The 24,573-nt window shown below is 36.8% G+C and overlaps 1 protein-coding gene across 1 annotated transcript in view; it reads left to right on the forward strand.

Moving 5' to 3' along the window:
• OTC (ornithine carbamoyltransferase) overlaps positions 1–24,573 on the forward strand; it is a 64,490-nt gene that overhangs the window by 27,545 nt on the left and 12,372 nt on the right. The window contains exons 4-9 of the mRNA XM_028523451.2: positions 1,017–1,126; positions 3,400–3,425; positions 14,707–14,860; positions 16,933–17,055; positions 23,980–24,033; positions 24,107–24,256. Of these exons, the coding sequence (XP_028379252.1) occupies positions 1,017–1,126; positions 3,400–3,425; positions 14,707–14,860; positions 16,933–17,055; positions 23,980–24,033; positions 24,107–24,256 (617 nt within the window). The remainder of the gene's footprint in view (positions 1–1,016; positions 1,127–3,399; positions 3,426–14,706; positions 14,861–16,932; positions 17,056–23,979; positions 24,034–24,106; positions 24,257–24,573) is intronic.

Here is a 24,573-nt window from a genome sequence, read left to right on the forward strand (position 1 = left end):
GATTTTTCTAAGTTTCCTTTACCTCTATATACTTTAACTGGTAAGGCAGTGTATCCTACACCCATGGGAGGGCCACCTTAAGATTGGAATTTTGTCTTCAGTTCAGTGTGGGTCCCTAGGGCCAGAATTGCATCAGATAGAATAAACCATTGCTCACTTTCCTCTTTTGAAAAGCCTCTCTTAGCAACTCTTTCCTACACTGTAATGTATCAGAAGACACAAAATATATACACATATATTCAATTAAATTTGCTTCAGATTTGATGGCATCTTCAGATGTTAATTCTCTGTGGTTAAGAGTTAGATATTCTATATTTTCCTTGCTCTGGGCTTGTTTTTTCAGATGCAACACCAGAAGTGACACCTTGGCATGACTCAGATCACTGATTTTTTTGAAGTTTAAAATTTGATGGAACTTAGGAACAGCAGACAGACATTATCACTCCAGTTTCAAGGCTTTCTGTTTCTTCCATAATAACAGGTGTTCATGCCTAATGCTCTGAGTCCACTATTGAAAGGTGCATAATAGCTTCACAGTCATTTTCACTTTAATACACTACTTCATAATGAAGCTTCAGGAACTATGTGTATGAAAAGCTCCATATAAAACCAAATAATGTAATATTGTTCTACTCTACTTACTTTCCTTATAAATTTAATTTACTTAGTGATTGCTAAAATGTATTCTGTGAATGTAAAACTAGTAGAAAGGAAAATTAGCACAAACCACTGTTAGTTTCCTAGAGCTACAAATTACCCACACTTGGTGAGTTAAAGCAACAGAAATTTATTCTTTCACAGTTCTGGAGGCTAGAAGTCTAAATTCAATGTGTCAGTAGTGCCATGCTCACTCTGAGGGTTCTAGGGAAGAATCTTACCTTGCCTTTTCCTAGTTTCTGGTTGCTTCCAGCAATCCTTGGCATTCATTGGCTTATGGATGCATCACTGCAAACTCTGCCTCCATCTTCACTTGGGCTTCTTTTTGTGTGACTTTATGTATCCTTTCCTCTTATCAGGATGTCAGTCATTGGATTCAGGGCTGACACTACTCCAGTATGACCTCATCTTAACTAATTATATCTGCAGATATCCTACTTCAAAACAAGGTCACATTCTGACTTTTCAGGTGGACATGAATTTAGGGAACATCATTCAACCACTATAAACCACATATGCACATGCTCCTGTAATGACATGAAAGGGTTTCAAATCATTGTCATTCTGATAACTCAAATAATGGAAATTATAGGAGGATTTGTGGATGAGTCATGGTCCTCAAGAGAAAGAATGAACTACTGTTATATGGAAAGAGATGTTTTAAAAAAACTATAATACTGTTGTTAAGATATTTATAGCAGTGATGTTAACACAAAAAATAACCTTTCTTATATTTCTTAGTAAAATATTTTAAAATAATGGCATCTGGTGGGAAATATACACCTAACTAGGTACATAATTGGTATCTAATAGGAAATATGGCATCTCCATGATTTTTACAGAGGTCACTAAGAAGCTAGCAGGCATGGTAGTTGTATGTCCTTGGGTAAATGGTAACAAAATGCAGTCCCTCCCAGCATGAAATATGATACATTCATAGTTTAAAGCAGTTCGCCATAGTGTAAAGGACAGGGGCTCTTAAGCAGGATCAGGCTTCAGTTTAATTCAGAGCTCCTATTATTACATTGACCCTGTGGTTTGGACCCCTTGCTTCTGAGTCTTAGGTTTCTCAATAGTAAAATGGAGATACAAATACTTATCTCAGTGAGCTATATGAGGATAAATGAAATCATGCTTGTGAAGGGCAGGCAAACAGAAGAAATTCAAGTAATGTTGGTTGAATTGGTGGTGGCCTAACTCAATCTCAGGATGAGCTCTGACTCAAGTCTGGCCATCTCTGTGGTCTCTTGGCTTACACTGACACAAACCTAAAATTCCTAAAGCACATTTTCAGTAAGTTATTCTGAATGCCATTATGCCCTATCCATTTATCTTTGAGGTCGATAGGAACTAATGTCTAAGTCAAAATAGCCTGGCTAGCCCTGGCTGGTATGGCTCAGTGGATTGAGGTGAGCACTGGCCTACAAACCAGTGAGGGGCTGGTTTCCCAGTTGGGACACATGCCTGGGTTTTGAGCCAGGTCCCTAGCAGGGGCCATTTGAGAGGCAACCACACATTGATGTTTCTCTCCCTCTCTTTCTCCCTTCCTTCCTCCCTGTCTAAAAATAAATAAATAAATAAATAAACAAACAAATAAAATCTTTACTAAAAAGAACCCAGGTATTATAGAAGCTTTGTGAATAAATTGTATACAGCAATTTCATTCAATATCCTTGGGCTTCTTCTAACACCAGCCCATTTGAGAGGAGACCATCTAGGTTTGCTAAAGCCATTATCTTTTTTTTTCATCATTCCTACATCAATATAACTAAAATTAAAAGCTGAGTAGAGATATCAGAGTGCTGGAGTATTCTTCTAGTAGGAGCCTGTTGGCAAGTTTATTACTTTACCAGTTTACATTGGGGATAAAAATCCACATCTCCTCTAGGGCCTTGGCCTGCTTTGATATAAAAATAAAAAATAGGAAATATACTTTTTAATGATTACAGGGTTCTCAATGGTATCGTTATACACAGCCAAAAAATCCCTCCAACTGTTTGCTAGTCAGGTGTTCTACTGGTAAGAGATACCACTGATAACAAACTGTAACTTAAAGGGCACATGGTCTTATTTAAGGCAGAATGGGACAAAGAGAAGAATACTTGACAAGACCCTATTAGAATGTAACATCTGTTTGCCTTTGCCTTTGTCTTTTGAAACCCATTCACTAAGATCCAATAGTTTAGGAACAACTCAAGTGCCTCTAAGAGAATCAGGATTGCTGTGTGATTGTCTATCCCATCGATATCCACATCTACTCTTATGACCTAGTCCAGCATATTATTATTATTTTTGTTTGTTTGTTTTGTTTTGTTTTTTAAGTATCTTTTCAGTCAACCATAGAGACTATTCAGCAGGCCTTTTGGGTCCATGGGGGAAGAATTTGTATATGGTGTTTTTAATGTTGTGTTGCTTTGTATTTTTTTTGGCCTCTGGGTATTTTAGTTAATTTCTAAACAAATTTGATCTTAAACCAAAGGGCAAAATATCATAGAATAATAAAAACTTGAGGTTGGAAGATCTTCATGAATTACTTAGATCAACTTTTCTTTCATGACTCCACACCATTCCTTTGAAATTGTCCTTGAGCCGAAGTGAAAAAATCCAGTATCAGGGCACTCTTTACATACTGAACTATTTTGTTTCATTTTATGCGGTCTGACTATTCTGATGAGAGTTTATACAAACTGACTAAGAATTCACTTTTTTTTTTCTTTTTTTTTCTTTTTCTTTCCCTTACAGGTTTTCTATATGGAGTTGGAGAAGTGGTGAGGGTGGGGAGAAGGAAACTAGGATTCTTAAACAGGTTTTAAATAAATAATTATGCGTAGGGACAGGAAACATATGGGAAGCCTCTGTATCTTCCCCTCTTGCTATGAATATTAACTTGTTTTAAAATGTAGTTTTAATAACAATACTAATTATAACATGCAATTTTTATGTGTCATACATAAACCAAATTAAACTAAATATTTACTTTTAAAAAAATACTTGTCAAAAGAAAAAATTAAAAAGATGTCACTATAAACAAAGAAAAGTCACGGTATAAATATATTAAAAGATATGTCCTTTATATTTCCATAGAATCCAAAATTCCTGAATCAGAATATAAGGCAAAAATCCAGTATGGTCAATATAGTGACTCTTCCTTTGGATTTTTTTATCTGCTTTGGTAAACACTGGGGATAAGAAGATCAAACAAATCAGTAAGATGGTAATAAACAAACCAGATCGAAGGTGAAACCAGGAATGGGCACTATCATTTCCTATCTCTTAATTTTTTAAATTCTTCATTTAACTTTTTTTAAAAATTACTTTATTGTTGTTCAATTACAGTTGTCTGCATTTCCCCCCACCACTCCCTCCCACCCCAAGCCAATCCCACCTCCCTCCCTTGCTTCCACCCTCCCCCTTGGTTTTGTCCATGTGTCTGTTATAGTCTATACTCGTTCCTGAAAACCCCTCCCCACACTGTCCCCTCCCCGCTCTCCTCTAGCTATTGTTAGATTGTTCTTAATTTCAATGTCTCTGGTTATATTTTGTTTGCTTTTTTCTTTTGTTGATTAGGTTCCGGTGAAAGGTGAGATCATATGGAATTTGTCCCTTACTGCCTGGCTTATTTCACTTAGTATAATGCTTTCCAGTTCCATCCATGTTGTCACAAGAATTCACTTTTAAATTGAGTTGAAAATGGTCTTGCTATGACTCTTCTCAATGTTCTTTTTTAGTATCATTAGAAATTCATCCATTTTAACATATTTAAGTTTTCAGTTCATTGCAGTTATTTTTTTTAGTTTAATTTTATTTTTTTATTATTGTTCAAGAACAGTTGTCTCCATTTTCCCAATACCACTGTCCCCTGCCCCACCCACCTACACTTCCCACGCTCCATCTTTTCCCCCTTTGGCTTTGTCCATGGGTCCTTTAAACACGTTCCTTGATGACCCTTTCCCTCCTTTCCCCCCTTACTTCCCTCCACCCTCCCCTTTGATTACTGACAGTTTGTTCTTTATTTCAATGTTTCTGGTTATATTTTGCTTACTTGTTTGTTTTATTGATTAGGTTTCACTTATAGGTGAGATTATATGGTATTTGTCTTTCACTACCTGGCTTACTTCACTAGAGAGATGCAAATTAAAGCCACAATGAGATACCACTTTAAACTGGTCAGAATGGCCATCATAAACAAATCAACAAATAACAAGTGTTGGAGAGGTTGTGGGGAAAAGGGAACCCTAGTGCACTGTTGGTGGGAGTGCAGACTGGCGCAGCCACTGTGGAAAACAGTATAGAATTTCCTCAAAAAACTAAAAATGTAACTGCCTTTTGACCTGGAAGTTCCGCTCCTGGGATTATACCCTAAGAATCCTGAAACACCAATTCAAAAGAACCTATGCACCCCAATGTTCATAGCAGCACAATTTACAATAGCTAAGTGCTAGAAGCAACCCTACGTGCCCATCAATAAATGAGTGGATCATTGTAGTTATTCTTTTTGATGCTCAAATTGTCCCATATTTAGCCAATGTGCTCTGTATTCCAGTTTGGCTGCTGGGTCATTTTGATATAACTTTTTAGTCTTCGTTAGTTCCCTTGCTTTTTGATATGGCATCATATTCCAAACTCATCTTGCACATTTCTTTACCAAGGCCAAGAATTAGCCATTGCTCTTAAGAAGCCCTAGTCTATCTTCACTTACTATCACAAGTATGTTTTTTGAATAATATGTTTTTCTGATTATTACAACAATACTGCTTTTGGTAGAAACTACTAAAAGATGTTTTTAAAATGTAGAGAGAGCCATCAACACTGCCATCATCTAGAAATAATGAATGTTAACATTTTATCTCCTGAACCATCTTTGCATTTAAAGTCCTATGCCATGCTTCTCTTTTTTCTAAACAGCAGCAAAAGAGATAATGTAGCAAAGATCAAACACATTTTAAACTTTTAGACAAAACTAAGTTGAATAAATTTTTAACTTGTTAATTATTTTTAATCCTAACATTATCTATTAAACATACAGAGGAAACTGATATGTGTGACAAATTTTAAATTTGAGTAATGTGGATTTTCCAAAAACTGTTTTCTTACCATTGTGGACAGATATCTAAGATTGCAAAATTTCAGAAATCCACTGGAAGGCAAATAGAACTCTACATATCAATGGGAATGAAAAGAGACCAAAGGAAATGTCATTATAGAGCCAGAGAGTATTTTTAACTTGTCAACTTTTCATTTGTAGCACATATAACACCCCTCTTATAATGTTTAAATCAAGAGTTTTAAATTGATGTAGAACTACAGAAAGCCCAGATTACAGTTAATGTGCCTGTAAGTCCGGCTGTACTTACAGGTTTGTTATTTTTCTTCCGTGAAAAGGCTTTTTATATTTAAAGATGTTTAGTAGCCTGAAAGAAGAAAAATAAGAGTGGTGATTTCTCCATGATGTATATCAACTTTTAACATAAAGTAGGAAACAATATCATTGACAAAGTAATATGAACTAATGGTCTACTTAAGGTCTCTAATACCTCTGTTTTCCCAAGCCGGTTCCAATGTGAAAACTACCTGGAAGCTGCTCCTCCTCCCCCACATCACTGATTTCACTTCACCTTAACCTTCAGCGGTTGAAGGAGGATTGTAGTGGTATTTTCTATTAAGCTTTGTAGTGATCCCTTTTGCCCATAGATGCTTTAATGTCCAAGGGCTTTTTGTGTCTATAGGAATATTCTCTACTTTGTACCTTTTTTCCAGTAGCCCAATCTGTTAATCTTATGACTATATCAAACATTTAGTATTTCTCTAAACATAAAATAGCAAGCATTCATCACTGGTTTTTAAACTGTGCTCCCCAAATCAGCAGCATAAGCAGCACCTGTTAGAAATGCAAATTCTTTGGGGCCCTAAACCAGACCTACTGAATCAGAAACATGACTGGCTGTGTTCTAACAAGCTCTCCTGGTGACTCTGATGCATGTTCAAGTGTCAGAATGATTGCTTTAAACATTCACATACTACTTACACAACCAATAAATCAAACACATATTAAATGAACAAAACAAGTCAACTCAGTCATTTAAACACTGATTGCAAACTTAATCAAATGCTTAACATTTAGCTCAATCACAAGCCTAGCATTTCAGATTTCCTTGAATACTTTAAACATTTTAAAAAGGAAAAGATATACATAATACATCACTTTGATTACAGAGCTGATTAATATTTAACAACAAAACTGGGCATAATGCTGTTAGTATGATAGATTTAATATTGTTTTATATCCTTATCCCTGCTTTTATTCTTATCCTTACATAGTTCTGAAATTTAAACTTCTACACATTGCTGGGTTATCTGGAATTCTATAAGAGACTATTTTTATGCATTTTCAGGGTTTGTGTTCGTAATTTTATGAGACTAGAAGAAAAACAATCATTTCCAGAGGCTAGGAATGCAAGTTAAGTGGATTGCTGACCACTTAAGTTTGATTGGGTTTAGGGAACTGGTTGCTAAATTCAAGATGAAGTAAACTCAAGCTGCTGGCCACTAGGCTGAATACTTTTGTCTCATAGTTTTCACTTTTATCATAGGCTCTATTTTGATTTCTTATTGCTGCTTTAACAAATTACCACGAAATCAGTGACTTAAAACAACACAAATTTATTATCTTATACTTGTGAATGTCAGAGGTCTAAAATTAGCCCACATGGCTGTGTTCCTCCTGGAGGCTCCTGAGGATAATCCAATTCTTTGCTCTTTCCATCTTCCAGAGGCTGCCTACATTCTTCTCCTTGTATTTCCATTCTCCCTCCTTCAAAGCCAGGAGCATAGCTAGAATCTTCTCTTGTTTCTGAGATGCTGTCTATCTCTTATAAGGACTATTGTAGTTATATTGGGCCCATCCCAGGATAATCTCCTTATTTCAAGATCCTTAATTTAATCACATCTGCAAAACCCTTTGTGCCATGTGAGGTAACACATTCATGGGTTCTGGGGCATGGGCATTTTTGGGGAGAGACATATGCTGTCTACCATAGGATCCTTATTCCTGTTCTCCATATAAATTCTGAGTTTTCAAAAGAAATTAAAAGATGATGTATACTTTAACTTTTATTTATTTTAAGCTGTGCCAGTACATGATACATTGTAATATTTTCATGATATATTAATCTGGCCTAATTTAAATATTTTAAAATATATTCTTTTTTCATTGGTATTGTATTATACTTAGTTGGATTATCAAGAGGTCTCATTCCCAGAGAGATAAGAAATTACATCTGAAATTTTAGATTAAATGGCTGTACTGTCTTTATAATTGGAAATTATACATGGCAACTGGTGCTAGTTAATTGCTCGACTCCTTTTCTACTTCACTCTACATATGACCACAAATGTTGATACGGCCTATCCATCTGTGGTAGTTTCTACTATTCTAGGACTATTTGGCTTGTAAGTTATGTTAATTCTTTGTGATTTACACAGACTGAAAATGGTACACATCTATACTTGATAAACAGAAATATACTTAAAACCCCCAAAATATCTATATTTATACAGTTATATATAAACACTTTCCTACTTTAAGTAAATAAACTTAAATGTGCATGGTCACAGTCATCCTTCTTTGATCTTAGAATTATATTGTTGTACATTTTCTTGTTACTTTTTTCTTATGAGCATCATGGCCTTTTACAAGCATGCCTTGTCTCATTTAATGATTTTTATTACTATAAATGATTGCAGCTTGACAATGAGATTTCCTTTAAATTGATTCTTTTTTTTCTTTTAGCACTGCCCTGGCCATTTAAAAAATCTCTTTTGAGCCCTGGCTGGCGTAGCTCAGTGGATTGAGCGTGGGCTGTGAACCAGAGTGTCACAGGTTCAATTCCCAGTCAGGGTACATGCCTGGGTTGCAGGCCATGACCCCCAGCAACCACACATTGATGTTTCTCTCTTTCTCTCTATCTCCCTCCCTTCTCTCTCTCAAAATAAATAAATAAAATCTTAAAGAAAAATATCTTTTGTTTCCTGACAACAATAGGGTGTTATGGACATATACTGATTTTATCCTGCCCAAGGTCATGGAATTGGCTATCCTCTAATGGTTTCTAGGGTTTTTAAAAAATATATATAGAACAGTATTATGACCAAACTCTGGGTGCTAGAAATACTTATAAGTGTTGAGGAGGGAAAGATTATAGCTACTGCTGCTTCTAAGGCACTGCTGTTGGTGGTGACTGAGATAAAAGGAAAATAGTTCTTTTGTAAGTGTGTAAGATCTCATCCTTTCCAGTAAAACACATCATGTTGTTATCCCTTACTTTGCTTACAGTATGGGATTTCACCAACTGCTAAGAATTTCCTCCTCTACATTGACCCATTGTTCCACCTAATAACAGATTATTCCCCTCTCCTCCCACCTTCTCTCTCCCTCCCTCCCTCTCTCTCTCTCTCTCTCTCTCTCTCTCTCTCTCCTCTCACCTCTATTTTCTAGAAAAATAGTTCGCAGCCTTGTCTTTACACTGGATTAACTTGGGGAGCTTTGAAAATATTGATGTGAATCCCTCCCCATAACGTCTTATTTAACCTTCCAAAGGGCAGAATATCGAATCAGGATTTTTTATAGCTCCATAGGTAATACTAATACACAGTTGAGGTGAAGACCTCTGTTCTAGGAGGTGTTGGGCAATCTCAATAAAGCAGACCAGGCACTCTCTCATGAAACTATACTATAGAGCTTCCAGGGATACTAACTGCACATTATAAAGAGGACAAGTAAATGCTTGCTTGCATTTTTGTCCCTTTGCTTCAAGAGCTCTTGGGATTGTTCAAGGGAGGGAATTACATGTCCTTTTTCAATCTTCTTGAGAAACTCATGTGTGTAGAGCATCGCTTTTTCTGTTTGGGCTTCTTGCATCTCCCTCTGATGAAGCCTCATCTTTCTTCATTCTTTCCTACCCTTGCTCTAATTACTTCAAGGTTTTCAAAGACATTGGTTTCCTCATTTATGAGGTTAAGATAATATTTACATATGATGCATACCAAATCTAGCAAAGCTTGACAACACATTGTAAAGTTCATGAAAACCATAAGAGGTTGACAGCTCATGGCCTAGCTGTAAGAAACTATAATAGAAGTCAAACTTGTTTTTCTGACTGAGATTCCAGATAGTCAACTACAATAGTTATTCCAGATTTTTTACCCAACTTGTATACACTTTAAGAAGTGATACATATTTAAAGAAGCCCTTTGGAAATAGACTGCCAGAAAGTCCAGGAAGCTCCAGAGAGTCACAAAGAAGTCTGACCCAAGAAGAACTACACCAAGGCACATCATAATTACATAACCCAAGAATAAAGACAAGGAGAGAATCTGAAAAGCAGCAAGAGAAAGGTGACAGTTGCCTACAAAGGAGTTCCCATAAGACTAACAGCTGATTTCTCAAAAGAAATCTGGCAGGCAAGAAGAGGCTGGAAAGAATTATTCAAAATCATGAAAGGCAAGGACCTCCATTGAAGATTAGTCTATCCGCCAAAGCTATCATTTAGAATGGAAGGGCAGTTAAAGTTCTTCCCAGGGAAGGTCAAGTTAAAGGAGTTCATCATCACCAAGCCCGTTATTATATTAGATGTTAAAGGGCCTTATCTAAGAAAAAGAACATGATCAAGACTATGAACAGTAAAATGACAACAAACTCACAACTATCAACAACTGAACCTAAAAAACAAAGACAAAAACTAAGCAAACAACTAGAACAGGAAGAGAATCACAGAAATGGAGATCATATGGAGGGTTATCAGCTGGGAGGGGGCAGGGGGAGAATGGGGAAAAAGAAAGAGCGAATAAGAAGCATGAATGGTACGTACAAAATAGACAGGGGGAGGTTAAGAATAGTGTAGGAAATGGAGAAGCCAAAGAACTTATATGTATGACCCATGGGCATGAACTAAGTTGGGGAGGGAAATGCTAGAGAGGAGAGGGGTGCAAGGCAGAGGGGGGAATTAAGGGGAGAAAAATAGAGCAACTGTAATAACATAATCAATTATATATACATTTATAAAATAAAATAAATGTATTCATGTTATTGCAAAAAAAATAAAAAAAATAAAGAAGCCCTTTGGAGTCAAACACCCCACTACCTCTCTCTCTCTTATAGGATTGTAGGTATCATAAAATTAACCAATTCTTCTGAAATAGGGAATTGATAATTGATTATAATTATAGACTTTATTGGGATAGCTATCTCCATCCATGTTACTTTTCCATAATAGAGCTAAAAACCTGCATTCTATAGTATGAAGCATAAGTATATCTCTACTGGGAAGGTAATTTTTAAAATCCTGAAGAAAGAATAAAGATTTAAAATTCTTTCAAGATAATAGCCTATGCCTTAGGACAGTGGTTCTCAAAATTTGGAAGCTTATCTGAGTTCTGTGGGAAACTTGGTAAAAGTAAAAAGACCCAGACTCTACCCTATTTTAGGAGCTCGGGCCTCTGTAGTTTAGTAGTTCTTCACTTAATTTTATCTTAAGATTTTATTTTAATTTTTTTATAGAGAAAAGAAGGGAGGGAGAAAGACAGGGAGAGAAACACTGATGTTCAAGAGAAACATTGACCCATGGCCTCCTGTGTGCCCCCAACCAGGGACTTGGCCTACAAATTTGGAAACCATTGCCTTGGGGCATCCATAAGTCAGGGTAGCTGATTACTCTTAAAAGGGGATCTTAATAGAAGGGAGTGGATTATTCATTTTTTAGGATTTGAGATATCCATTCATTCAATTGAACTGAAAAGCACTGCCTGCCAATGAGATTATGGACAAAGTCTTCTGTTTTTCTGGGCTGTCATCTCATGATATTTGGGGGGCTGGTGCTGGCTAGAGTTCTAACAAAAATGGATGGTACTTTAAAAAATATGGAAGCCTCAATTCCCTGTTTATTGGAAGTTTCAAACTTCAATATACAAATGAATCACCTAAAAACCATGTTAAAATGCAGAATATGATTCTGTAAATCTGGGTAGGGTCTGTGATTCTATAGTTCTAATAGGCTCCCAGGTAGTGATGATGGCTGTTGATCTGAGGAGCAAGGTGCTTGCTTTGGTTCTCAACCTTGGCTGCACATTGGAATTTCCTGAAAAGTTTTAAAAAACACTGATCCCTGGGGCCCACCACTGGAGAGTCTATTTTTTTTTATGTAATTCATAGAGATATGACTTGGGCATCAAGAGTTTTAAAAACAGGAAAAATGTATTACAGTTTTAAAAACTCTTGAGATAACTTTCATGTGCGTCAAAATTTGAAAACCCTTGTTTTAGTCAACCATTAAACATCACCTGTTTTGCAAGAGAAACTATAAAGTGGCTCTTTTATTCATTTTCATGCTTTAATATACAATAATATACAACGTGCTTATATAGTTCAGAGCACTGGTTCCCAAGTCCTGACCTCTCCACTGATATCCTGTCATGGGAAGTTTCCATCAGAAGTGGTCAAATAAGAAAAATAAAAACAATATAGTGAATTTTATAAAGCTAAATTAATTCAATTTCAAGTATCACTTTTTGAGATTAGGTCATTCATACCTTTTTTGGTATCAAAATGTCCTTTTATTAGGTGGAGAGACTAACATATTATATGTATTTATGTGCTTGTTTCTCATGTCCCTAATTTACTAAACAAAAAGGTGGGAATCTTATGTTGATCTTTATCTGTTTTTGAAAATTTTGCTGATCCATAAAATTTGAAAATTGGGGGACAATGGGTATGAGAAAGCAATGAAAATTTGAAAAATTATTAGTCTAGAAAATGTTATCATAAGAATATAGTTTTTAATCTTTGATTCTCTAATCCCTGGGAGCAAGGAGTTTATTTAGTGATCCTTGAATTTTATAAGTACCAACAGTTTTCTACAGACCAAGTAAATATTATGTCTCAGATATATAAGAGGGACTAATTTTCAAAATACACAGGGCAGGGCAAAAGTAGGTGTATAGTTGTTCAAATGGAAAATAATACAATAATTAGTAAATAATAATACAAGAATAAACTGTGTTTCACATACTCACAGCCGTATACCTACTTTTCCCCCACCCCATATATGATCATTAAAATACAAATTTATGAAAACCTTACTAAATAATACTAGCTTTTGTTTTTTTTCATTTTTTGACACAGTAATATTATCTACTATTTTTTATCTCTTACTCTGAATAAGGCATCATACTATGCATATTATATACCTAGTGGTAATTTTAACAATAGCCTAGTGGGATAGATATTGTTATTATGGTTTTACAGATGAAGAAACTAAATCATAGACAAATTTAATAACATGTCCAAAGTCACACAGCTAGTAAGTGACAGAGCCAGATTTAGAACCCAAAACTATTGGATATCTTTTAATCATGACTCTATATTTAATATAACAACTACCATGAAAGGATTTCCAAAATTTTTTGCCTGATTATCCAAAGAACACATATGTATAACCCATGGACACAGACAATGTGGTGATAGCCAGAGGGAAAGAGGACTGGGGTCTGGGAAGAGGTGTGCAAAGGGTGGCGAATGGGGACATCTGCATACTGTCAATAAAAATAAAGGAAAAATAAAAAATAAAAAGAATAGTTCCTTAAGACTAAAATGATTAAAGCCTCTGTTGTGAGTGTTTACCTTAAATAATAAGAAACAAAGATTTTAAACAAAAGGACATTCTTGCTATTTTTGAAGCTTTAGCTGAGGGACAACCATTATTCTGACACATGGAGAGAATTTCAAATCTGGATCCTAGATTCTCCTTTCAGATTTTTATCATCTGAAAATTTGAGGCCATCTGTGGTAATGGTAAGAATATGGACTTTTGAGTTAAATTGATTTGAATATGAGCTCCTCCAAATTAATTAGCTGTGATTCAGGGCAAGTTACTTAAGCTGTGTCTCAGGTCCTTCAGCTATGAAATGAGATCAATAATATCTATACTTCTATGAATTGTTTGCATTTGTGGCCATGATTTGATGTGTGTTGCTTTCTTGGTAGATGTGTGTGTGTGTGTGTGTGTGTGTGTGTGTGTGTTGTATAATGTTGAACACTATGTCTTTTGCAGAGATGCTGAGAGTTATGCAGAGTGCAGGGACAAGGGCTAAATGCCTTCTGAGGCTCATTGCTGTCTGTGTCAGTTTAAGTTCACTGGCTGGAATGAGATATACAAGAGATGTATTTGTGGAAACAATTGTAAAGGATTAAGGAGAGAGCAAGCAGCAGTAGTTAGGGAGAACCTTCAGAGGGTGATGCAGGTCTGACCCCAGTGAAAGGAGAGGAGAAAGGAATAAGAAGGATAGAAAGAACCTCAGGCACACTGAACTTCAGAAATTCTCAGCCAGGCTGATGAGGAGCCCCACCAGACTACCCAACAGAAAAATCCCATGTCAGGCAGAATGGCCCATCTCTGGTGCTTCCATCATGCTCATTGGTGGGAACAGCCTGGGGAGAGTGGGGCCTTGAAAGGAATGCTGAAGAGGATTCTGAAGGTACAGCAGCTGGGGACTTTGAGTTAATGGCACTCCTCCCAGAAGGTTTTCTCTTGTAAGGCAATGTGTGTGCACCTCCATGGGTGCCACACCTGTACTTTCAACTTTATAGTGAAAATGTATATTTCTCTGTGGGATGATATAAAAGAAAATTAGTTACATGCCAGGTCATTAATATTTCTTGGTATATCTTGATTTTGGTCTTGTCCCTTTTGTCTTCACTAACTGCTGCTTATTAATTATAATTCATCATTATGACTGTAAGGCCCACAATTGATTTCTTATCTCTGTAAAAAAAAAAATAAAATCAGCAGTCACCATTTAAGATGTTAGTGGAACATTTGGCTTCTATAATGACTACATGTTTATCATTAGCTTTTAAATCTATTGTGTTGATAGGTAGCTGTAACTTACTGAAAATTATAATTTATCAGTATTTCTTATTACTGTTTAAAATTCTGTATTAAGGAATGGATTATTAAGTATAATTAACTTAGATTATCTTGTCTTGAATTGCTGTAGTGTGTTATCTAGCATGACAGATGCAGTGTTGGCTCGAGTATATAAACAATCAGATCTGGACATCCTGGCTAAAGAAGCATCCATCCCCATTGTCAACGGGCTGTCAGATTTGTACCATCCTATCCAGATCCTGGCTGATTACCTTACGCTCCAGGTTGGCTTATTTCCTTGCATTATACAAGAGCAAAATCAATAAATAGTCCTTGACTAGCTCTAAATATAACTGTTTCAATGATGGTATTGGTGTTTTGTTTTTAAATATTATATTGGCAAAGAATTATAGCATGTTTGTATACTAGATATTCAAGGAACATGGCATATTATAAGAGCCTTTTGTTCTTAACTGGATTCCCAACCTCTTTAAGCCCCTCTTTCATCCCCTGTTCTTTAAAGCTTTTTGCTTTCTGGTGCCATATATAACACAGTGGATGAATAGGGAATGCTGGAGCATACAGAATGAAAAAGCTTTATGTAATCCTCCACATATCAGGCTTTGTGGCTTGGGAGCAAAGACTGGTGGAGTATGATTTGCATGCAAAATGGTTAATTATGAAATTACCCTCTGAGAAGAAGACAATTTTCTATCATTTTAACAAACTAATTATTTAAAACTGGAGTTAAGAACATGCAGAATACATAGCATTGAGGCTCACATTTAGCCAGGTATGCCAAATTAGGAACTTGAATAACTAACTTTGAGAGATTTATCTTGTTTGCCTTGCCACAGCCAATCTATGTAGTTTTGCCACTGGGAATCCTGAAAACCATGGTTTTGGTGTCTATGGACTATTCTGGGGAGACAGGAAAAACTGGATAGGTCTATATTATGCCTAATTGAATAAGGTGCACACATACAAATGTGAGGTTAAATTCAAAATGAAATTCGTTGGTGATGAGGATAACATTTATGCAGAGAGGATAATACAATAATATTAGATACCAAGTAGTTATTTGTGGATATGGCCTTACATATATACCAGATAATTTAATGTTTTTCCCTGGGGCTTTATTATTACTAGATTATAAACTTATTCAGGCACAGTGAAATGTCCTGTTCATCATATTGTCCCCTGTAGGACCTGGTGCAATGCCTTCATATAAGAAATCCTCAAAGTGAGAGTTGAATGACTAAATGGCAACTTATTAAGAGCATGGAATCTTCCCTGGCTGGTGTGGCTCAGTGGATTGAGTTCCGGTCTGTGAACCAAGGGGTGGCTGGTTCAATTCCCAGTCAGGGGTTGCGGGCCAGGTCCCCAGTAAGGGGCGAGTGAGGGGCAACCACACATTGATGTTTCTCTTCCTCTTTTTCTCCCTTCCTCCCCCTCTCTCTAAAAATAAATAAATAAAATCTTAAAAACCAACATGGAATCTAAATCAGATGGACCTGGATTTAAATCCTAGCTTAGCCACTTAGTCCTGTGATTTCTAAATTGCTTAGCCTTTATTTTTTTATAAACATAAAAAAGCTATAAAACCTATAGCTACTTCATGAAAAATAAATCAAATACTCACATGCCCATCATATAGTTTTGTCAAATCTTACTTTAGGATTTTTTTTGTTGTTTTTGAATAAAATATTAGAGATACAATTAAAGCTGACTGTGTGACTCTCCCTGATCTCATTTCTTCCCACCCCACAAGGAAATTATTATCCCAATGTCTGTATTTATAATTCCTAGGCATGTATTTATACTTTAGCTACACATCTCCATATCTGTAAACAGCTCAGAGTATTAATGGAAATGTTTTTCAACTTTATACACTTGGGAACATACTCAACTACCATGCTACACTGTTCTAGGTACATTGTATTTCTCTTTTCTTACACTAACAAATGTAAGGTCCATAAAGGTAGGAATTTATTTTCTCTTTTGCTCATTGTTACATCTCCAGGGCCAAGGAAAGTGGACATGGATGGTGCTTAATTTGTTGAATGAATGAATGAATGAATATAATAAAGATTAACATTTGAAAGTTTGAAAATATAACTGTTCATATGAGTTCATATGATGTCTTGATTTAAGATATGAGGACATTTTGCTATTTTTTGTGATTGTACATTCATGTTATTTAATTGCTCTGTATAATGCAAAAAAAAATAGTTGAATCGTTCCAACAAAGCCTTAAAACTGGAATGAAGATGGTTTCTTTTATTGTAACCCTAATAATTGTTTCACATAAGTGGATTTCCTCCTATGTATAATCTCTTCCATTCTTGCCTTCTAGGAACACTATGGCTCTCTGAAAGGCCTTACCCTCAGCTGGATTGGGGATGGGAACAACATCCTGCACTCCATCATGATGAGTGCAGCAAAATTCGGAATGCACATTCAGGCAGCTACTCCAAAGGTAGGGAAAGTTTGTGCCTTGAAACTAACCTCCCCTTTAAATCATCCCCAGATGCAGTTAGCCAGTGAAAGCAAACCTCTCCACCATTCAAGAGCACAGGTGAGGCTACAAAATTTAGGTTATATTACCAGCCCTACTGTTATAGCTATTTGGCTTCTTGAGTGCCCACTTTCCCATCTCTGCAAAATGATATGGTTGTGGCTGATACCTTTCATCCTATGAGTCTGTGTAAAAGCATGTCTGAATTATCCCCTCAAATGCCCTGAAACCAGCCATTGTGATGATTGGCATCCTTGTGCATTGGTACCACAAAGGCTGAAGAAAGCAATAAAATCCAGACAGCATAGAACTCACAAGGCATGGGGAGAATGCTGTCATTTTTCTAGTGCAGTTGTCCTCCCTTATCCATGGGGAATACATTCCAAGACCCCCAGTAGATGCTTGACACTGCAGAGACTACTGAACTCTATATACACTTTTTTCCCTATACATGTACCTATGATAAAGTTTAATTTTTAAATTAGGCCCAGTAAAAGATTAACAATAATAACTAAGAATAGAACAATTATAACAATATCCTGTAATAAAAGTTATATGAATGTGGTCTCTCTGAATATGTTATTGTGCTGCACTCCCTTTTCTTATGACAATGCGAAATAGTAAAATGCCTACATGATGAGATGAAGTGAGGTGAATAAGACATTACTAAGTAAAATAAGGACTACTTGAACATAAGCCCTGCGATACCTCAACAGCTGATCTGGTAACCAAGACAGCTATAAAGTGAATAAGGGCAGTCAGTGTATACAGCATGGATATGCTAAACAAAGGGATGATTCACATCCTGGATGAGATGAGAGGGATGGTGTGAAATTTCACCACATCGTTCAGAATGGCACACAATTTAAAACATATCTGTCGTTTATTTCTGGAATTTTTCATATAGGGTTTTTGGACAACGGTTGACTGTGATATAAAAATGTTGATCTAATGTGAAAGTCACAGTGATGGCATTTGTACCAGCTTAGTTCTTTAAGTTCAACTCGAGGGACTCATAAGCTTTTAAAATTTCAGTCCCACATGGCTGTGAACCTGATCCCCACATACTTCCTACATTACTGCTAATCTCTCATAGAATGCACAGGAAGCAGGACTTCTTTCAGAGGTCTAAAGTGACCCTTCTGAGACATAATGAACTGGTAATATACTGTAGTTGTTGCTCTGAGAAGGGGAACTGGGAAGTTAAAGAATAGAGGTAGGAGGAAGACTTTCTTTTCACGATATATCCCTTTATATGGTTTGAATTTCTTAACATGTGAATGTTTTACCTACATAATAACATAAAAGCACAAATAAATATACTAAAATAAAACAGTGCAGATTCTCCTAGGACAAGCCCTAGATTAGTATACCTGCAGCTTCATTCAAAATAAATAGGCCTTTTAGAGGATAAAAATTAACCCTGCAATAGACTCATACACAAAGCAGTCCTGAAGGATTCCCACAAAATCTTTTGAAATATCTCATCTCTACTGAATTGTTTTCCCCATTATGTTTTTACTGAATACTAATATTCTATCAGGAGTCTTTTGAAAGGAAACTTCCCCTAAATAGAAACCATTCAAAAAGAAAGTAAAAGATAGAATTGAACATCTCATTACTGATGACTAGTCACAATTATTGTGCACCAGTATGTTTCTAATCAAGCATGTGTTTGCTATTATCTCAATAATCACTGCTGTGGTTTACTCTGATAAGCTAAGATATTCAGAGGTAAATATTTGAGGAATGAAAATTCCTCCCAGCTTTTGCTTCTTGAGTTTGAGATGTTTATTTGTCAATCACAGGTAACTTGAATTTCAAAATGTGGATTAATAGCTGCATTTTTCCAACAGGAAATATTCCAGTCCTTGAGGTATTCAAGCACTCAGTATTCACTCCCATCCTCTACCAATGTCTTGGGGCAGGTTCTCCATAAGGAGATCCCCATGAAGATTTATATACAAATGATTTATTAAGGAAGTACTCTTAAGGAAAGCCTGTAAGGTAATAGGGATAGCAAAACACAGAAGGGAAGAATCTAAGCAAGAATTCCATTTACAGTGACCAACCATTCTGGTTTGCCCAAGTGTAGAGATTTCTGGGGACGTGGGATTGTCAGCACTAAAACTGAGATAGTCCTAGGCAAACCAGGATTATTTGGTTACTCTAGTGCTATGTCAGGCACAGTCTCACAAAAGGAATCTTCAGCTTGATTTCACAGGTGCTCTGGCGTATAAGTTATACCCCAGAGTTATTCCAGCTTGTGGAAAGGAAAGTGGACTTTCATTCTTTCATCCTTAGAACCCGTCCTTGGTAAAGTGCAGCAAGGGGACATGGGGTGACAAGTCTCCTGTCACTTCTGGCAAGAAAGGCAGCTGGTAGCCAGAGGGTCATTTTCTGAAGAAGAGTAGTTCTCCATGTGAAAAGCACACTGAAATGTGGAGAGGGAGCAAAGGTTATAAAAAAGGACCTTCTGATGGCATCTGGGTAGAGCATCAGCATTGTCTGCTACATCCTGCCAACAAAACAAAATAAAACAAAATGGTTTTCCCTAGTGTTGTTGCTGGATCAGTTTGGCTCAATGTACTCTTCTGCCTTAATTCACAGGGGCTAACAAATTATCACAATGTTGGTGGCTTAAAACAACAGAAATTTATTATTTCACTTTTTATTCTAGAAACTAGAAGTCTAAAATCAAGGTGCTGGCAGGGTCATACTCTTTTTGAAGCCTCTAGGGAAGGATCCTTCCTTGTGTCTTCCCACTTCTGGTGGCCCCAGGTATTCCTTGGTTTGTGGTTGCATCACTCCAACCTATGTCTCCATCTCCTTCCCTTCCTGTCTGTGTTTCTTTTTACAAATGTTCATCTTTTATGAAGACATATTAAATTTAGGCCCATCCTGATCCAGTATTACCTCATCTTAGCTAATGACATTTACAAACACCCTACTTCTAAATAAGGTAACATTCTGAGATTCTGGGTGGGAATGAAGTTTTTGGAGGACACTATTCTGCCTAATACACTTGCTATAGAAGAAAAAAGCAGTCACCCTATTATAGTAAACTTTTGGGACTCAGAGAGATAATTCTTTTTTTTTTTAAATTTTAATCAGTGTTCAAATACAGTTTTCTCCTTTTTACTCCCAATCCAGTCCCACTTCCCTCCCATTACCACCCTCCCCTTAGTTTATGACCATGTGTCCTTTAAGTTTGTTCCTGTGAACCCTTCCCAAGAGAGATAATTCTTATAACAGATAATTCTCTTTTGCTCAGCTTGAACTGAAATAAAGGTCAGATTTAAGCATAAGCTGGTGCTTCTTCACTTTATGGGAAGAATTAGTACTCTCACTAAAAATCCAGTTTGAGAAAATGCTGTATTCATGTGAACTATTACTGCAGTTAGTTTTTACAGATAAAACATACATTAACAATAATTGTTCCTTGCTATAAGATGTTTTTGAAAAGGATTTATTTTGTTGGAGAAATATGATTTAAACATTTTACTGCATGTCAAAGATGTTTTATTAGCATCAAAGGAAAAAATCCTGATGTTAAAGAGTAATTTCAGCATTGTTCTTATACAGAAAATCATTTAAATGATAAAGTGTACCAAAACCTGGTTAATTCTTAGTGTCAGTAAGAGTTTTAAAATGTTTTCTGGAAAGTCTGATAGTGTAGAAGTCATTCTACCAATTTATAAGTAGACCTATTTCCTTTAAAGATAGAGCCAGGAGATTTATTGTATATTTTAGAAGCACAAAAAGTTTCCAAGGCCATAATTAATCTATTTCCCCATTCTTCAACCAAGAATAACTTACATGTTCAAGAAAACATAATTTTGTCCTTGATTGTAAAATTGCTCCGTAAACTATTGATGGTAATGATTTTAACATCATTCTAAGTGGATATTTAGACTGAACTGGGTTTGTTAATCATCTTCCTCCTCTGGTTTTAACATTTATGTAAAAACCAGTGAGTGATTTAGTATTGAAAGCTAGCTGTGAATAAAGAATTCCACTTTGTATTCTCAGCCATGGCCCAGTGCATGCAAGGTTGGATGTTTTTCTAATTTCCAAACCTCTCCATTGGTTCTCTAGGTACTTATTGATTCCTTCTCTAAGAATGATTATACTTAGGGAGCACAAAAACCTGCTCTTCAAAGGAAAGGCTAGATTTTCAGGGCAGGAAGCACATGAGGTAATAGCCAAGTCTTTTCATTTATGTATACCAATATGAATGCTCACAACATTGTTACCAAATTACCAAACCTTTATTAATTACCTTCCCAAAATCCTGATAAACAAAATTCCAAAATGTATGGCTGCTTAAAGGGTAGTAAAGCTGCTAAAATTTCTGTAGCCATGATCATAAATATCTGAATAGCTTTTTTAAAAAAGCCCTTATCCTAGGATCTGTTGATTGATTTTAGAGACAGAGGAAGGAAGAGAGAAAAACATCTATGTGAAAGAGAAACATCAATTAGTTGCCTCCTGTACATGAGTGGAGATCAAACCCACAACCAGGAATTGAACCCAAAACCTTTTGGTATACGAGATGACGCACCAACCAACCAAGCCACTTGGCCAGGGCTGAATAGTTTCCTCAATAATTTTGTAATGAGAGAAGGAATTATGGTGGACAATCATATGCAAATAGAAACAATTTTGAATGAATAAAGTTGAACATACATTTCATAGGTTGAGATTCCTGGGAAGCAGACTCTGAGACAGAATTTATCCCATATGGTGTTTATTAGGGTGTGCCCTTGGGATCAACACCTGTGCAAGGGAGGTAAAGGAAGCAGGAGTGAGCAGAGGGAGAAAGCAAGCTGTGATGCAGCCCCAACAAGTGCTTCTGCTGACTTAATGGAGAGTTCTAGATCTGAGATGTCTATTCAGAGCTATTCTTAGGTGGGAGGAGGGAGTGTGGTTTTCATACCCTTCTGTCAACCACTCATGGAATCTGGCTCATCCTGCAAAAGTATGTGACCTTGGGTGCATCAGCTCCCTGCAGCTGAGGCAGTGCCCAAAGAAAGGTGGGAGCTGAAAGACATCTTTCAGCAACATGCCCAGCAGCTGGGGAATAAGTCCTTCATTCATAAATGTGAATCTGGGTGGCACATCACAGTGTCCACTACAATGCCCTACTGAGAATTTATACAAACCAACTTGTAATCAAAAATAAGAATTTAGGAAAATGAGAAGCATGAAGGAAAAAGTGAGAATAATTATGGTGTTTGGACAGACAAGACTTCCATATGGAGGGTGTAGAGGTTGAAGCTGGGCTGGAGTTTTGACAAAGGAGGAGCTGACATGTTCCTTTGAAGACACCAAGGAGGTGACAAAGGGGATAGTGCTCAAGGGTAAAAGGCTGTGGTGGCAGAAAAGGGCTAGACATTTGCAGGGATGCCAATATGATAGGCTTTGCTACAGCAAGATGTTGGGAAAAATTAAAACAGACAGAAGCAGGGGATGTCAGTGGGGAGCCTTGATACTCTTAATCAGCTTTGACTTAAAAAACAAATAGTAAACATTGAAGTCTTCAGAGAAAACAATTCTTGTTATAATGTATAGAACAGATTGGAAGGAGAGGATGGAAGGAGAGGGGCCACCTGTGGGGTCTGGAATAGCGTGAGGGTTTTAGTTGTTCTTATAATGTCCTCTCACGTGGAGTTGAGGCTAGGATGTGCAAGTCAGGTACCATATAGCGCAAAATTTGTATTTGCAGGATTCTGACAGTGAGCACCTCCTTAGATTTTGTGTCCTAGGCGCCTTGCTTGCCTCACTCAAGTCCTAATTCTTCTTTCACCAAACCATCCCAAACAAATATATTTTAGCAAAAACAGTGCTCATTTTTGAGCAAGTGCCCAGCACTCAGAACTCTTGTTGGTGAGTGCAAAAGAATGTGTACATGTAGGCTGTTAGTATTTAGCTGGAGTGGTCACAGGGGGTTTTCTGAGTAGGAAATATTTAAACTGAGACCGGAAAGTGTTATCCACATGGAGTGGGTGTGGAAAAGCATTTCAGACAAAAGGGCATTTAAAAAAACACAGCTTGTGGAAAGACTCTGAGACAAAAATGCATAAGGTTTTACAATTATGTATATGATCCCCTTAAGCTATTAGAGGAATAAGAAGCAGTGCAACCAAGTGCTAAAAAGCACCCTAGTCTGTTTGACTTTATGACTAAAGAGGCCAAAACAATAAAAGAAAATGGAGCGATTGGTTATCTTTTTAAATGCCAAGGCACTATTAAGGTTTGATCAAAATGTAAATATATACTGCTGAACATGGTTGTGTTAGAAATGGGAGAGAGATAGAGGCAGGAGGAGCAGGATAATCTGATCCAAGTGCCTTTATTTTATGCTGAGTTTACAGGTAAATTGAGTCTGGACTGACTACAGCCCTTGGGGGAGGCAGGAATGGGTTTTTTAAAAGAAAAAGTGCATGTTTTGTATGGGAATGAGGGAAGGATTAGTCTCTTGTTCTTCTGGGCAGTTGCCTCAGGGTTTCAGGATGTGAGTAGGGATGGGTAAGGTAAGGGACCAGGCTGTTCCCAAGTACAGGAAGGTCATTCTGACCAGCAGCCATTACAGCTGGCATCAGATGTCTATTGTTCTCAGTGGGAGAGAGTTTTGACTAAGTCATGGGCTACCAAGTGAGTCGAAACAATTGAGTCATGAGTAGCCCAGTGAGTTGGAAAACTGGCCTGACTGGGTCATGAGCAGTCTGGCAGGTTGGGAAACTGGCCTGAACCTTTCAGTTTGCACTACAACTTAAAGCATAAAAAGGGAAGAAGATGGGAATATTGTTGAAAAGAATATAATCCTTATGTAAGAAATCATATAAAGTTACCTAAATAACAGTTACATTCTTCCCCCTGCAGGGTTATGAGCCAGATCCCAGTGTAATCAAGTTGGCAGAACAGTATGCCAAGGAGGTATGTTCCTATATATAATGTTATTATTGCCTTTATCTGTCCCACGTTTAATTGGCATGCTTGTGTATTCTAGAACAGCACCAAGCTGTCACTGATGAATGATCCATTGGAAGCAGCTCGTGGAGGCAATGTTTTAATTACAGACACTTGGATAAGCATGGGACAAGAAGAGGAGAAGAAAAAGCGTCTCCAGGCTTTCCAAGGTTACCAGATTACAATGAAGGTACAAAGTGATGTGTTTCTGAAGGTTGATCAAGTCTATTCATAAAGGCCAGAACCATCTAATCACTCATTCACTTTAGGAAGAGTAGACTGTCCGTTCGTTCCCTATGAAGGACCCACTGACTGTATCCCCTAAAGAATTCTCTACCCCTGAAGATTAGCTATATCCTTTAGAAAGACACTTCTGTCCTGGTTGAAGGAAGTTGAAACACAGGCAGAAGAAAGAAGCTAACTTTTCTCTCTCACAGCAATGAAGGCTTCAAAATGCTTTACACTTCATATGTTTAGAGACATAAGGTTACTTCTGTCACATGCAGT

This window comes from Phyllostomus discolor, chromosome X (assembly GCF_004126475.2).
Source record: "Phyllostomus discolor isolate MPI-MPIP mPhyDis1 chromosome X, mPhyDis1.pri.v3, whole genome shotgun sequence".
Lineage (NCBI taxonomy): Eukaryota > Metazoa > Chordata > Mammalia > Chiroptera > Phyllostomidae > Phyllostomus > Phyllostomus discolor.